The sequence below is a fragment of the Crassostrea angulata genome, chromosome 2 (assembly GCF_025612915.1).
Source record: "Crassostrea angulata isolate pt1a10 chromosome 2, ASM2561291v2, whole genome shotgun sequence".
Taxonomy (NCBI): Eukaryota; Metazoa; Mollusca; class Bivalvia; order Ostreida; family Ostreidae; genus Magallana; species Magallana angulata.
Genome location: NC_069112.1, coordinates 40,424,180 through 40,439,075, shown reverse-complemented (window position 1 = coordinate 40,439,075; position 14,896 = coordinate 40,424,180). Strand labels below are relative to the sequence as shown.

General features: G+C 33.1%; 1 protein-coding gene across 1 annotated transcript; it reads left to right on the top strand.

The window, feature by feature from the left end:
- Positions 1-7,860: 7,860 nt before the first annotated feature.
- On the top strand, positions 7,861-12,799 carry LOC128170867 (plasminogen-like). The gene is made up of 4 exons (XM_052836622.1): positions 7,861-7,928; positions 8,209-8,271; positions 11,713-11,946; positions 12,234-12,799. The coding sequence occupies exons 1-4, from the start codon at positions 7,880-7,882 to the stop codon at positions 12,482-12,484; spliced, it is 597 nt and encodes a 198-aa protein (XP_052692582.1). The 5' UTR covers positions 7,861-7,879; the 3' UTR covers positions 12,485-12,799.
- Positions 12,800-14,896: the final 2,097 nt, after the last annotated feature.

Here is a 14,896-nt window from a genome sequence, read left to right as displayed (position 1 = left end):
TCTCCATTTTAGTTAATTTTCCCCTTATTTTATTTTTTTTTAAATCATATGATATAGATATGTACTTGTAAAACACAGATTTAATGTGGTCAATATTCACTAAGCATGTGTATATGTTACGATAGTGTTAGAGTATGCAAAGACTCATTTCTATTGTGGTCCTTTTTATGTTGCATCTCTATACATATTTTGTAAAGACTCATTGTTTAGTACTCTGTTTTATTTGTCATCACTTTTATCATTTGTTTATAATTGACTTTATGCTGGATCTTCGTGAAATAAATATCTTTATTGTATATCGACTCCATTTATCAATTACAGACAACCAACCTTAACAACCACAATCCTAAGCACGAAACTTTTCGTGACAGAACTATATATCAGAATCAATTTTCTTAAGAGATAGCGGTAAACCATAATTCCAATAGATCTAAATGTGTTATTGTAAGGATACAAATGTGAACGTAAGTAATTATTATTAAATGCAGAGCGAATGAAATGCCTTTTGTAAATGCTGCACGTTAAATTCAAAGGAATTTTTAACAGGAAGAGAAAATAATATATTTCAACTTCATATGCCAAGCATATGCCTGGTTAAATATCATTTAAATATTCAAACACAGGGAAAACGGAAGAGTTTATGTGATAATTGGCTTTTTGCTGTTGGATATATTGATAAAACAGAGCTGAGGCCAGTAAGTGACAGAAACAAAATTAATATAATAATCGCAACTTTATTTGAGATATGGAATACTAGTAATAATTACACGATTTTGTGAAATGTTATTTATATGATTATAATCTACTTCATTCATTTCTTTTTAAACGGACTTTTTGTCAGGTATTAATGGTAATTTTTTGGGAAATATCTTTTTTTAGTTTAATCTATGTAAATATATTACATGTAGCTTCCGCTAGCTTGCAAGGAAACAATTGGTTAACAACAGCAATGTAAGGGCTCTGTATTACCAATATTCCGTCAGTACGAAATATATACCTCTCCTTAAGCGTAATGCCGTCTTTATAGAAGAATCATGAAGTCAGGTTTTGTTGCCGATTTGAAACTTATATAGTGTTGTAAACGTTTAGTGTTGACTGTAATATTTACTATTAATAATACCTTATTCATACCAAGGCTGTCGGTAAGATACTTTCCTTACACGGATTGTTGTTGACCTGACGTGAACAGTAAGTTCCATTTGAAGTCACCTACAAACATATAACTAATATTGCATTCATGAACCTGCTTTAAGGTTGGTTTATACCATTATTTAGAAATGAAATATTTTAATTTCTGGTTGGTAACCATTTAATTTTTTTTCTCTCAGCGCTGTTTAGTTGATAAAAGGTTTTCAAGTAGTCGTATACTGCCTGTTATATTTTGGCATGTTTTATATAAGGACTTGTTGTGTATTATTAGATCATTTAAAATCATTCTTGGGAGTTGATTTTTAATCAACTTCCATATGAAGTTACTAAAACAAACCAGAACTAAAACAATGTTTGGACCTAAGCACAAATCATCACCACTGACAAGATTTAGCTCTTAAAAATAATCGATATAATCGATGTAATGTATCTTGAAGCATTGTAATTTTTAAAGAAACTTATTGTTAATACCTTGACAATAGTAAGATGTTAAATAGTACGAATAATTTAGATATTTTTTGCAGTCGTTTGTATTCATAGTCCAGAGTTCAATAAAGTCTCGTTTAACCATCGGCTTTCTCCGTAAATCTCCGACAAGCAGAGAGTCATTCCATATTTAGAGGTCGCGTCATTAAGCTATCACGTGACCTGGTGTTCACATAGTCTTGCTTGTTGGAGATTTACGGAGACAGCCGAGCGTCTGGTTGAACGAGACTGGAGTTCATAACTGCTTAGATCTATTTTATTTGGAATATATCGATTACTTATACATAGTTTAATGGAATCAATTGTATCTTAATTACACAACACGATTCAAACGGGGGTTTCTCGAAATTCTTGTCGGAAAAGTCCGAGAATTCATATTTATAAATGTGCGTAATCCAAACACAGATTATAAACTACTTGCCAAACAAAATAACAGATCGTTGATTTTGAAATAAATAATATAAAATCAACTCCCGTCAATACTTCAGTACTGTGATTGTTTGAATACACTGTCGCTAAAAATAGAGCTCAATTAAAACCCATGCATAATCACAATACTTATGTTGATTCGCCCTTAGTCGTGTCTTGGTATCAATAGATGCGTTTTATTTCGTATCACCTTTCGACTCTATGAGAATATCGAATGGAGTCATGCGTATTATTATCCGTATCTCAAAATAATGTACAATTATTCCCTGTGTGCAATTTGCAATTCAGATGGCAAACAAAAAATCAAATTGAATGCAATCACGTTTAACATATTGTATTTGGTGACATATACAGCGAATGCAATGGTCTCAATTCTGAATAAAGTCGGGGGAGGGGATCTTAATCCACAACATTAGTCATTCATTTTATTTAACAGTTTTGTTCGTTAGGATTTAGTTTTCATTATATTAACTAAATTTATTTTTTTGAATTCTTTACTTGTGATATAATCATTTAAAACATATAAAATATATATTGTTTTATCTAATTTCTATGTTATTCCATATACTGTCACAATATATGGGGTATATAAGAATCACGTTGTCCGTCCGTCCAACTGTCTGTGCAAAATTTGTGTCCGGTCCATATCTGTCTTATGGAGAAACCTTGGAAGTTCTTACTTCACACAAAGATTGCTTATGACCTAAGGGTGTGTCATGACCTTCGACCAAGGTCATTTGGGCAAAGTCAAGGTCACTGGGAGAAAAGTGCAAAAGTCGTGTTCGGTCCGTATCTTTTTTATTGAGAAACATTGGAAATTCTTATTTCAAATAAAGATAGTTTATTACCTAAGAGTGTGTCCTTGTCCGAATGACCTTGAACCAAGGTCATTCTGGCAAGGTCAAGGTCACTTGCAGGAAAAGTGCAAAATTCGTGTCTGGCCCATATCTTTCTTATGAAGAAACATAAGTTCTTACTTCACACAATTATAGCTTATGGCCTAAGAGTGTGTCATGACCTTCAACCAAGGTCATTTGGTCAAGGTCACTGGCAGGAAAAGTGCAAAATTCGTAACCTTGACCCAAGGTCAATTGAGGAAGTTTAAGGTCATTGTTTAAAAAATGCTTAATTCATGCCTGTGTCATGTCTTGTATTAATGGATATAATAGAAGCTAAAATTTGACACAAAGCTTGCTTATCTCAGGTCAAATAAAGATATATTTTAGATTCTCATCCCCGTCCCTCTGAAAATGGCCTGCTCCGATGTATTTTTTTGTGTGGAAAACAAATGTGTGGAAAAAAAAAATTGTGAAAAAAATCGGGCTCAGTTTACCAATAATTCGAAATTTTTATATTAATTGGCTGCTTGACATGTGGATTTTTTTTTGATTCGAGTCATATTTGTTAACATCAGGATGCAAATGTCCTCATGCATTAACAGTTAACTTGAAATAAAATGGAATTTAAAGAACAGAGATTGGTTTGTGTACTCATGTTAGCATTAACAGTTTAAAACAAATAAAGCAGTTGTTATTTATAGAAAATGGACGGTGAAATAGATTCATCTAGTATTATCTATAATTGAAAAAATACAAGAGTTATGATTTTTATACCCCCCGCAAACGAAGTCTGTGCAATCGTGTCCGGTCCATATCTTTCTTATGGAGAAACATTGGAAGTTCTTACTTCACACAAAGATTGCTTATGACCTAAGGGTGTGTCATGACCTTGACCCAAGGTCATTCGGGCAAGGTCAAGGTCACTGGCAGAAAAAATACAAAATTCGTGTCCAGTGCATATCTTTCTTATTGAGAAACATTGGAAGTTCTTAATTCACACAAAGATTGCTTATGACCTAAGGGTGTGTCATGACCTTGACCCAAGGTCATTCGGGCAAGGTCAAAGTCACTGGCAGAAAAAATACAAAAATTCGTGTCCGGTCCATATCTTTCGTATGGAGAAACATTGGAAGTTCTTACTTCACACAAAGATTGCTTATGACCTAAGGGTGTGTCATGACCTTGACCCAAGGTCATTGAGGCAAGGTTAAGGTCACTGGCAGAAAAAGTGCAAAATTTGTGTCCGGCCCATATCTTTCTTATGGAGAAACATTGAAAGTTCTTAATTCACACAAAGATTGCTTATGATCTAAGGGTGTGTCATGACCATGATCCAAGGTCATTCGGGCAAGGTCAAGGTCGTTGGGAAAATAGTGCAAAATTCGTGTCTGGTTATTATCTTTCTTATGGAGAAGCATTGAATGTTCTAACTTTACACAAATATTGCTTAGGACCAAAGGGTGTGTCATGACCTTGACCCAAGGTCATTTGGGCAAGGTTAAGGTCACTGGCAGAAAAAGAGCAAAATTCGTGTCTGGTCATTATCTTTCTTATGGAGAAGCATTGAATGTTCTTACTTCACACAAATATTGCTTATGACCAACAGTTTTAAAAAAATAGAGCAGTTGTTATTTAAAGAATATTGACGGTGAAATAGATTCATCCAATATTTTCTATAATTGGAAAAATACACGCATTATGATTTTTATCTTAGCGGGGGGTATCAATTGTGAGCTTGCTCACAGTACCTCTAGTTTTAGCGGGAGGTATCAATTGTGAGCTTGCTCACAGCACTTCTAGTTTTATTGCCTTTTCAGCATAGCAAACAAATAACTATGTTTAATGTATATACTAGTTTTATGCATATACTAGTTTTCCGTCATTGTGTTCGTTTAAAATTGCAGTGTAAAAACAATATGGCAGAATAAACAGGCATTACGTTCATTCGATAATTACGGGACGTCATCAAGAACATTAGAACTATTTCCCTTATCGACTGTGATATTTTTATTTTATATAATGTTATGCATAGTTCTGCCAACACTTGTATTTAAACAAACTTTAAATAATGTAGAGTGAAATTAAGAGACGTGTTTGGTTGAAGTCAATGAAAAAACTGAAACTATAACCGCGCATAGACAGCCATACACATACAATATATTTCAACACTTTTCTTAACAAGAATAATATTTATTTCTTTGCATACAAGTATTAGGATTGGATCTATAATTAATCACAAACGTTCTACATTGTAAGGACTGCGAACAAAAGCATTGTCTAACTGCCTAACAAAAAGTCACTTTTTTATAATTGTCTAAATAATTTTTTTTTCAAATAATGTAAACGTTTATGTATATTTTCAATAAAAATAAATTTTTGTATCAAACAAAGAGAGATGGTTGAAATAGCTCATTTCATAATAGACATTAACGAAAAACGGATTTTAATTCAAACATATTTCCCTTCCCTGAAACAAAAATTCCTTTTGGGGGTTTTTTTTGTATTTGTTATTTAGCATTATTATACCAAAGGTTTTTTGTTTGACCCGGGGAGGGGGGGGTGTATGTCTACAGACCAAAATACATTCCCCAAAAAATATTTTGCTTTGTAACATTTCAAAAATAATTTAAAAACATGAATTAAAATGGAAGTTTACCTGAATATCTAACGTCAACATGATTATTAAGTTTTATGCAAATATCGGCTGCTAAATAATATTTTCCTCACGCATAGAGACCGATTTCACTGAAGAAATTTTTTAGACACCCCCTATACTCGGTAGTAAAACTTTTGTTTAAACCAATTATATGACTCCAAATTTTATTTTAATATAAATCAATTAGTAAGTGATGTTTAATTGGGAAGTATTTGTTGTGCTATGGTAAATTACATAAGATAGGTCCTACATGTGCATTATTTTAAAAAAATGCAATGTATAAATATTTAAATTTTAAGCTGAATTACATTGATTTAAACATAAATACATCAAATGGGGAGAGACCTAAATTGTAAGACATGTACAAGTATGTGTGTGTGTGTGTTTTTTCTTTCATTTTTAGTTTTGTTTTATTTTTTGAGGGTGTATTTTTGAAAAACTTTTTTATGCGAGGTAAGCCGTATACATCGGGTTATGTAAAGCCTGTTTGATTGTAAAAATTATTTAATTTCTTTCTAATATGTACTATTTAGCAGATTTTTAACGAACAACGAATATGGTTAAAAAGATGTCCAGCCTGTATTTCATTCAGATGACAATCGTTATGTGTGGGATTGCATTTGCTGATGGACAGGCTTTGTATGAAAACAAGCACATTCATGAGATGAACCAGTACAATGGTAGGTTTTAACTTTTTACATTACACACACACACCACCACCCCCACCACCGATCCACACCAAACCGCACCACAACACCCAAAACACATACACGCATACACTTCAAGACAAAAAAAAATCTGAACACTACATATGGACGGAAAAATGCATCTACAAAACAAGCACTAAACTTAAATCTAAATAAAATAAATACGCTGAATTTATAAAATTTTAGATTAGATTAATTATTATTGTTTCCCTTTATTTCTCTTAAATATTAGTTTAAGGTACTTCACTACACCGAGACTTTTTAAGACACTACGTCACAAGATGGCGATTTACATGTTTTGTTAAACTGTTTGTATCAATCAATTCAGATATATACCGTCATAGCTCAGTGGTTAAAGTATCAGGCTTGTGAACCGCAGGTCATGAGTTCGAATCCACCTGGGGCTTTTGTTCATGTTTACTGAATGAAATTTTTGAAAATATCATTTTTATCTTTAATTGCACATTGTTTCGCCTATTTGACATATATACTTCTTATCCATCATGCTTTCTATCAAAATCAAGCAATTTTCTGCTGATTTGAGAAAATATTTCAAATTGTAGTGAGGCACGTTAATGCTACTTTTGATTGTGACATTTTTGATTTTGAAATTCTAATTGGAATGATACTTATACAGACATGCTTAAGTCTGATGTATAAACAAGAGATGTTTATGAAACACTTATGCCCTTCTCCCTTGGAAACATCCACCAAAAAAATGAACGTAAACTTAAATAACTGGAATTTTTTATAAGTCCAAGGGCCATAACTCTGTCGAAAATTGCTCGATCAAACCCAAAATCTAACTTGACCTAGATATTATCATGATAAACCTGTATACCAAATTTCATTTCAATATGTTCATCCTCTGCGAAGAAAATGAGCGGAAACTGCAAAAAACTAGAATTCTTCTACGTCCAAGGGCCATAACTCTGTCGAAAAATGCTTGATCGTACCCAATATCGAACTTGACTTAGATATTATCAAGATAAACCTGTATAGCAAATTTCATTTCAATATGTTCATCCTCTGCGAAGAAAATGAACGGAAGCTGCAAAAAACTAGAACTTGTCTACGACCAAGGGCCATAACTCTGTAGAAAATTCCTCGATCGTACCCAATATCGAACTTGCACTAGATATTATCATGATTAACCTGTATCCCAAATTTCATTTCATTATGCTCATCCACTGCGAAGAAAATGAACGGAAACTGCAAAAAACTATAATTTTTCTACGTCCAAGGGCCATACATGTAACTTTGTCGAAAATTGCTCGATCGTACCCAATATCGAACTTGACCTAGATATTATCATGATAAACCTGTATACTAAATTTCAATTCAATATGTTCATCCTCTGCGAAGAAAATGAACGGAAACTGTTGGTGGACCGACCGACCGACAGACAGCAGCAAAGCAATATGCCCTCCCTTCTTTGAAGGGGTGGGGGGGGGGGGTATTATAAATGGGCCTAAATAAATTTATAATATTTCCCTGATATTTACATTTAGGAATCTTAAAATATCAAATGTTATAAGTATCATATTATATAATTTTGTACAAGGTTAAAAAAAAATCTTTTATTTCAACATGCAACAGATGAAAATGATCTAATGCTTACGCAACTGAACAATATAAAGGATCAACTAAGCACTTTAAGAGGTGAGTTTTGGGGCTGTTTTATTTCTTTCTTTGTTGTTGTTTGTTTTTTTAAGCATGGTAAGTTTTTTTTTCATTTTCTTTTTTTTTTTTGTTCATTTCAGACTACACATATTGTATACATAAAATGCAAAATATTTTTTTTTCGTTCAGATTAAAAAGATTAATATGAATGATTAATACAGATATATATCTTAAATGCTTATATGAGTGACAGAACATTCTTTTGTACACAAGGCAATATGAACTAAAGAGATTTATTTTGAACTTGTACATGTAACAGATAGAGATATGCAACGGCAGAAACAAGTGACCGATTTAAAAGATGAAATTAACTCGTGTAGAGGTAAGTATGTTTAAACAGAAACCTTCATATTTTAGTAAAATTTATCTTAAATGAACAGCTTTATGACATTGTTTCTTTTAAATGGTTTAATAGAATCTTAGGTCCATGAAAAAAATACCCTTCCTCACCCCCTCCACCCCCCTAAAAAAAACAAAAAAAAATAAGAAAGAAATAGAGCAAAGTTCGTTGTCAAGCAACAGGTGGACGTTCTGTTAAAGCCGAACGTAAAGTTTGAAGTTCCTGTAAGAAGCAGATTTCAAAAAACCAGTAAGTAAGAATAAGTAAAGAATAAACAGTTCCAAGAATGACCTAACATAAAAAATCGAATATGTTCAAGAACGTCTTGGCAATTTTCGAATTTTATTTGGTACGACTTTTAAAAAGACCTTGATATTTAAATTATTTTCAGCTTAATAAGCTCCTATTTTGCTTTAATGACTTAAAACAATTATTGCTGTAAAAAACCTATAGCAAAGTTTTATAGCCCTCCTGGTCATTCTTTTTTATGATATTAAATATAAGTTCTCGTAAATATTAACCTATTTTTGTCCAACAAGTGTTTAGGAATCTTTAATCGTTTTAGAGAAATTTAAACAAATTAACAAACTCTAGGGGCTGACCATTTAACTCCTTACCGGGGCTACCAACAACAGATTTTAAGGTAGCATATTGTTAAGAACCTTTTACTCAGCAACTGTTGTTCCTCACTGCTTTGCAAAATGTTTCAGATATTAATGATCAAAGGTTTGGATTGTTGGCCCCATTGAGACCCTAAATTACGTAACATTTGATATGAACTTACTATTAGCATATTGGCAATCCAGTCTGATGTAAAACACCCTTTCTCCTTACACTTGTCAGGGTCTGATGTGTATAAGAGAAGACACATGCCCACAGGACCTCTATATTTGAGAAATAAAATACGAGTTTTCGTGAATGTTGCAGAGCAACCTGCGAGGTCGAGAAATGTTTTGAAATATAAAAGCCGAGGCGTTAGCCGAGACTTTTATATTTCAAACAACATTTCGAGACCGAGGAGGTTATCCTGCAACATTCACGATAACAAGAACTTTATTTCTATTCTACTAACAGCCCAGTATTTCTACAAATCGTTTCTCCTATAGAGAGACGATCTAGGTCATTTTGGCGGCTGTTCCGTGTAACCCCAACGGTTTTGTTAGTAATGTTTACATGTGTATCGATCAAAGGAATCACATGCAGACGACAAAATTTTTCTTTGGGTTTTAATACTCTTCACTTATTTATAAGATATCTTTGAATCATGTTCCTAATATTTTAAGGGCAATTTAATACGATTATTACTACTACACGTGATATATTTTATGTAAAAACACGCAGTGAAAAATGTGGTAGGGAGGTCCTAGGAACAACCGCATTGATCTCTTAAAAATAAACATTTGAGGCAATACACATCGTTTTGAGTGGAACTAACACGTGAAATTTACATGGTTTTAAAACATTTTACGGTTTAAAGTTATACTTTCAAGATCAGTGCGAGACAAATAGGTATTTCTGATCTGATAATTTACTGATGACGTTCGTGGTATTTTGGAGAATAATGTCCGCGGCATCTCTTTGATCTCGGCAATAACTGTAGTAGAATTACATACAATCTACATATACCGCAAACTTATCACAGACATGCCTTTGTATGAGATGTGTAACTCTTCAATACTCTGCAGTTTAGAGGTTTCATAGAAAACAGACATGCATTGTTTTTTCTGTCTCCTTTTGAAAAGTTCCAATTGATTTTCTAAAGCTCTGTTTAGTCAAAAGATAAAATGTGAATATTACCTCCTACCAATACCTGTCAGACCCTGGCAAGTATATTAAGACTGATCGGCAGCCCCTTTTTGACTTAAAGCTGTAACGGAAGACCTCATTGTTGCTTGCTTGAGCTCGGCTCTTGTTTTCAATACCAATACCGCTTAATTTGAGACTGATAATGTCGAAAATTTAAAATTTATACACATGTACTACAGTAGGCGGTGAAAAATTTAGACCCGATGTTTTACAGTATATTATTAAATATTTTAATTTAAAAAAATCAACATGTGGGTTAAAAACTTGCATGTCATATAAAAATCACCAGCGTTAACATGCATGAAGTAATATGTGTACACAAAACACAAGCATGGATGTGTTTTGATGTTTGTGTTAGTTGACATTTTGTCGGTGGCCAAAGCATAATGAACAAGATACAGGGATATATTTGCCTGCTCAAATTTAACAAAAACTTGTCATCAACGGTTAGACAAAACTATGTAATCTTGCTGGTTAGGGAGGTGATATTTCTTATGCTCATGGTGCTCCCCATGCAAAAAATGCAAAAAATGCAATGACTTGAAAAGATTTGTATGTTAAAAGTTTGTCTTTTTTTCGATTGTGTTTTGGTGTATTCAAGCATAATTCATATTTGAGCTTAAAACATACTAATCTTGGATATGGCGATAGTTTTGACTATTTGTTTTACGAGCATTTTGTTTCAGATGGCGAAAAGTGGTTAAATATTTAGATTATCACATTTTATGTTTTTTAAAATAATGTTTAAAGCGATTTAATTCAGACATATTCTTGATATAGAGAGTCATACATGACAGAATCTGTATCACATCCCATATCAACCCAAGACTCCAATATCAGCCCGAGGGTCGAAGGCCAGAGGGCTGAGTTTGGTCGAGGGTTGATATAGGATATGATACAGATTTTGACATTGTTATTTTTATCATATATTTGAATCTGGAAAGCTAGTGTTTTCATTTTCACGTTTAAAAAAAAACAGACATTTTATTACTATCTTTATTCGACGTTCAAGTGTATTGCGACGTCATCTATACTCAAAATGGTCAGATCATGACGTCATAGTTTAGACCAGATATGCATAGAAGAGAACGATCTGAGGTTATCCGAATAAAAAGTAAAAAGGTGCTCCGGAAAGGTGTGGTAAAGGGGAAAATAAAGGGTGGTGATACAGGGGATGATAAAGGCTCGTGGCACTGTTCATATCTGGGGTGCTAAAACCCTGTACCCTATACCAAGTTTATAATAAATGTGATAACTAAGACAGTGTTAATATTTAAAAATTAAGCAATTAAAGGTGAAGACGATAAAAACGATAAAGAGATATGTTTTAAAGTGATGTCAACAAACTTATCAAATGTGTGCAGTACAAAAAAAAATGCAATGAATCCAGTTAATAATGATATGAAAGGTTTACGATGCGACCGTTCCAGCGAGCGAATCCCACAAAAGAAAATATTACTCTTGAAATAAGGTAATATAATACAAGTCCTGAAAAATGAACCACTTTACAAAATCTCAGAGGTACGAAGAACAAGAAGACCCATACGAGATTCGACATGCAAATTACGAGATTTGAAATATGAGATTCGATTAATATTTTTTAAATTATCCTTTCAGGTGTTAGAGAAGAGGAATGCAGAAGATCCAGACCAGGCTACGATTATACAGGAAAGGTGAACATCACACAGTCTGGGAGAACCTGTCAAGCATGGATTCTTCAGACTCCGCATTACCATCCTCATACCAGTCTCCCAGAAAACTATTGCAGGAACCCAGATGGTATGCCCGATCCTTGGTGCTACACGACAGATCCAAACAAGCGATGGGATCTCTGCGTCATCCCTTATTGTGGTAAAAATCTTGCTGTTTTTGTATTAATCTGTAATATTAAGTTTTGTATTCCTTAATTGTTAACGTCAAAACGGGAGCAATTATCCTATACTAGTATTTTTTTTTATATAAATATAGACTTTAAAATTGAGATTTACGCATTTCGTTTGATTTTTTTTTATTTTTAAAGCCGATCAAAAAGAATTCATCGATACAAAAAGAGGATAAAACATATCACATAGTTTCTGATGGTATTTTTAGTTTATTGATATTGCATTTTAAATGCGTTCTGATTCTCCTCCTTACAGTGACATGTCCATTGGAATGTCTTCGAAAGAATGATCCCAAGGGCACGAAATACTTTGGGACTCTAAACGTGACAAAAACTGGAGACCCGTGTCAGCGCTGGGATTCCCAAACACCACATACACACTCATTTGGCCAGCTGTATGATCAAGAAAATTATTGTCGAAACCCAGACGACGACGACGACGGTCCTTGGTGTTATACGACAAATGCCGACCACCTATGGGAGTACTGTACAGTTCCTTATTGTTAGTTATACAAGCGCAGCAATGTTAAGGGGACCAAGAGCTAATATACGACTGAAAAACGATGTTGCTTGAATTAAAGAAAAAATACTTTGACCGGGAGTATTATCCAAAATCATGAGAACACATCTATGTTCAAAAATTATATTTTATGCATGTTTGTGACGTCATGTATATCGTTGTCACGTGACGTGCGTATTTTAACATAGCAAATTATCAAACTAAATTGCTTCGGCGCAGGTGATTAATGACATTAAATCATAAATATTTAAAAGAAAAATCCTTTGTTTTGTCATATACTTTGAAGCTCTTGCTTGGGCTTGAATTAGATACATCATTTAATTAAGATACTGTTAAAACATTTCGCCAAGTCGTCAAAATATAGCACATGTTAACCGATTGAAAGCAATTTACATAAAAGTATGATAAATCCTTTGGTTTTTAGGATATTTTTAACATTGGTATGGATAATCTTTATCATTTTTTGTAAACTATTTTAAAATTGTATTGATCATTCACCTGCGCCAAGTTGTTTTTTACATGCAAATTTCTCCATTCAGTTGTTTACACGTAGCCTGGATAATCTCCAAACCTCTACTTATGAATAGTCTTTTACTTTAGCGATAATAAGATCTGTCAATTTCTTAATACTGATCATTAATATGAATCAATTCTACAGTCTAGCAAAAACGGCAGCATCTGTGTAAAGGAAATGAACAGTTATATTACATTATGCTAATTATAATAAAATATAATTAAACATTTATTATACTGGTTGATTTCTTTAAAAAAAAAAAGGTTGGTGGGCTACAGTCATGCCCGCCTTCAACCTACCACCCCAACTTAACAAAAATACTAAAATGTTTGTACTTATCAGTAAATAATTGTCAATTTGCACCGTTATCCACCTATTGAATTATAGCAGGATTGAATCAATCAAACATTGTACAAAATAAAAATCAGATTTGTTAACTTGTTATCCAATGTCTGAAACCAATAGCTAACTTTTATTACTTTTTACATTTTCCTTATTATTTTTTAGTCTCAATTCAAAACTCTTTATTTTTTGAAGTTACACTATGAATATATCTTTCATTTAATGAATAAAGAACCGTCATTGTGTTGTGTTTTTTAAATACACTCGATTTTGACCCGTGCATGCACGGGCTGACATTGTATATGATATCGGGCATTTACAAGATACATCGAAGCACCGTATTTTGTTGACAATAGCATAACCAAACTTCAAGCCTACAATAACGTTATTAATTTCACTACACTCTGCTGAGTCGGAATTATCTGTGTCTCGGAAAAGGCCTTCACCACAGTTAAAATGCCTCCTATATACCCGTAATGTAGCAGACAATTGCAGAATCGCTCAAAAACGATTTTAGAGAAACTTTATAAAGATGCATTGAAACAAAAACAGTCAAATTGTTCATAACAAACCATTTTGAAGCTGTAAATACCATTCCTCGAAAAGTTTAATTCTACAATTGAGGAATTCAACATACTTCAACAACATCTTTTACACACTATGTTGTCGAAACTCTCGGGATATTTTATAATAAATGCACTGAGTTAGAGTTATCTCCCGTATTGTCTTTGATGAACAGAAGAAAATTAACACCCATTTGTTTTATCGTTTCCCAGTTTATTCATGCAAATGGGATATTGTGAAATCATAAAATAAAGAGCCTCCCGTGATTTAGCGTGAATGAAATGCGCATGCACAAAATTGTAAAATACGAAATATGAAGATGATTTCCGGAATTTTTTGAAGAATTTTCGTTGATTATTTATTAACGGAATTTGATTGACAACAAATAAAAACAAATTGGTTATCTTCAAGTACCAATGATGTTAAAAAACATATAAAGCACAAGACAGTTCTCTCCTGATTTATCGGTTTTAAAAAGTATTCATTTCATGAATTTTAGCAACACCCAGAAGCCATCAAGTACAGCGACTCTCAGTTTCATAATAAAACATCGTCCCTTGCTACTTTATCTCGACCTCTATCACTGATCATCTGTAAGCATTTGAATTTCTCGCTGATATGATGAGGTAGACTTTATTTCTTCCCTTAAATCCACCGTAAACTCCGTGCAGAGTTGTAAGCCTGGACCTTAGGCGCCATGGTGGTGTTCATAATCAGTGTTTCTCCCCACTATAGCTTCAATGACCAAGTCAAAATGCAACATTCATATAATTCATATAAAAAGTGCCTGTCAATAATATGTAAACAACGTTGAGTTTCATAGCAACATGTATAAAAACAAAACAAATATGGCCAACACTTCCAGTTAATCGATTCCGTCCATCACCTTTCGCCCAATACATTTGCCTAAATCAGCAAATTTCAACAAATACAAAAATAAGGCATAAAATAACGTTAAGAGCAAAACAATTCTTAACAA

What these genes read in the sequence shown, in the direction of transcription:
- LOC128170867 (XM_052836622.1), top strand. Translation starts at nt 7,880, where the DNA reads ATGCTTACGCAACTGAACAATATAAAGGATCAACTAAGCACTTTAAGA. An exon ending in TGAAATTAACTCGTGTAGAG is followed by an intron (nt 8,272 to 11,712) that starts GTAAGTATGTTT and finishes TTATCCTTTCAG; the next exon opens with GTGTTAGAGAAGAGGAATGC. An exon ending in CTGCGTCATCCCTTATTGTG is followed by an intron (nt 11,947 to 12,233) that starts GTAAAAATCTTG and finishes TCCTCCTTACAG; the next exon opens with TGACATGTCCATTGGAATGT.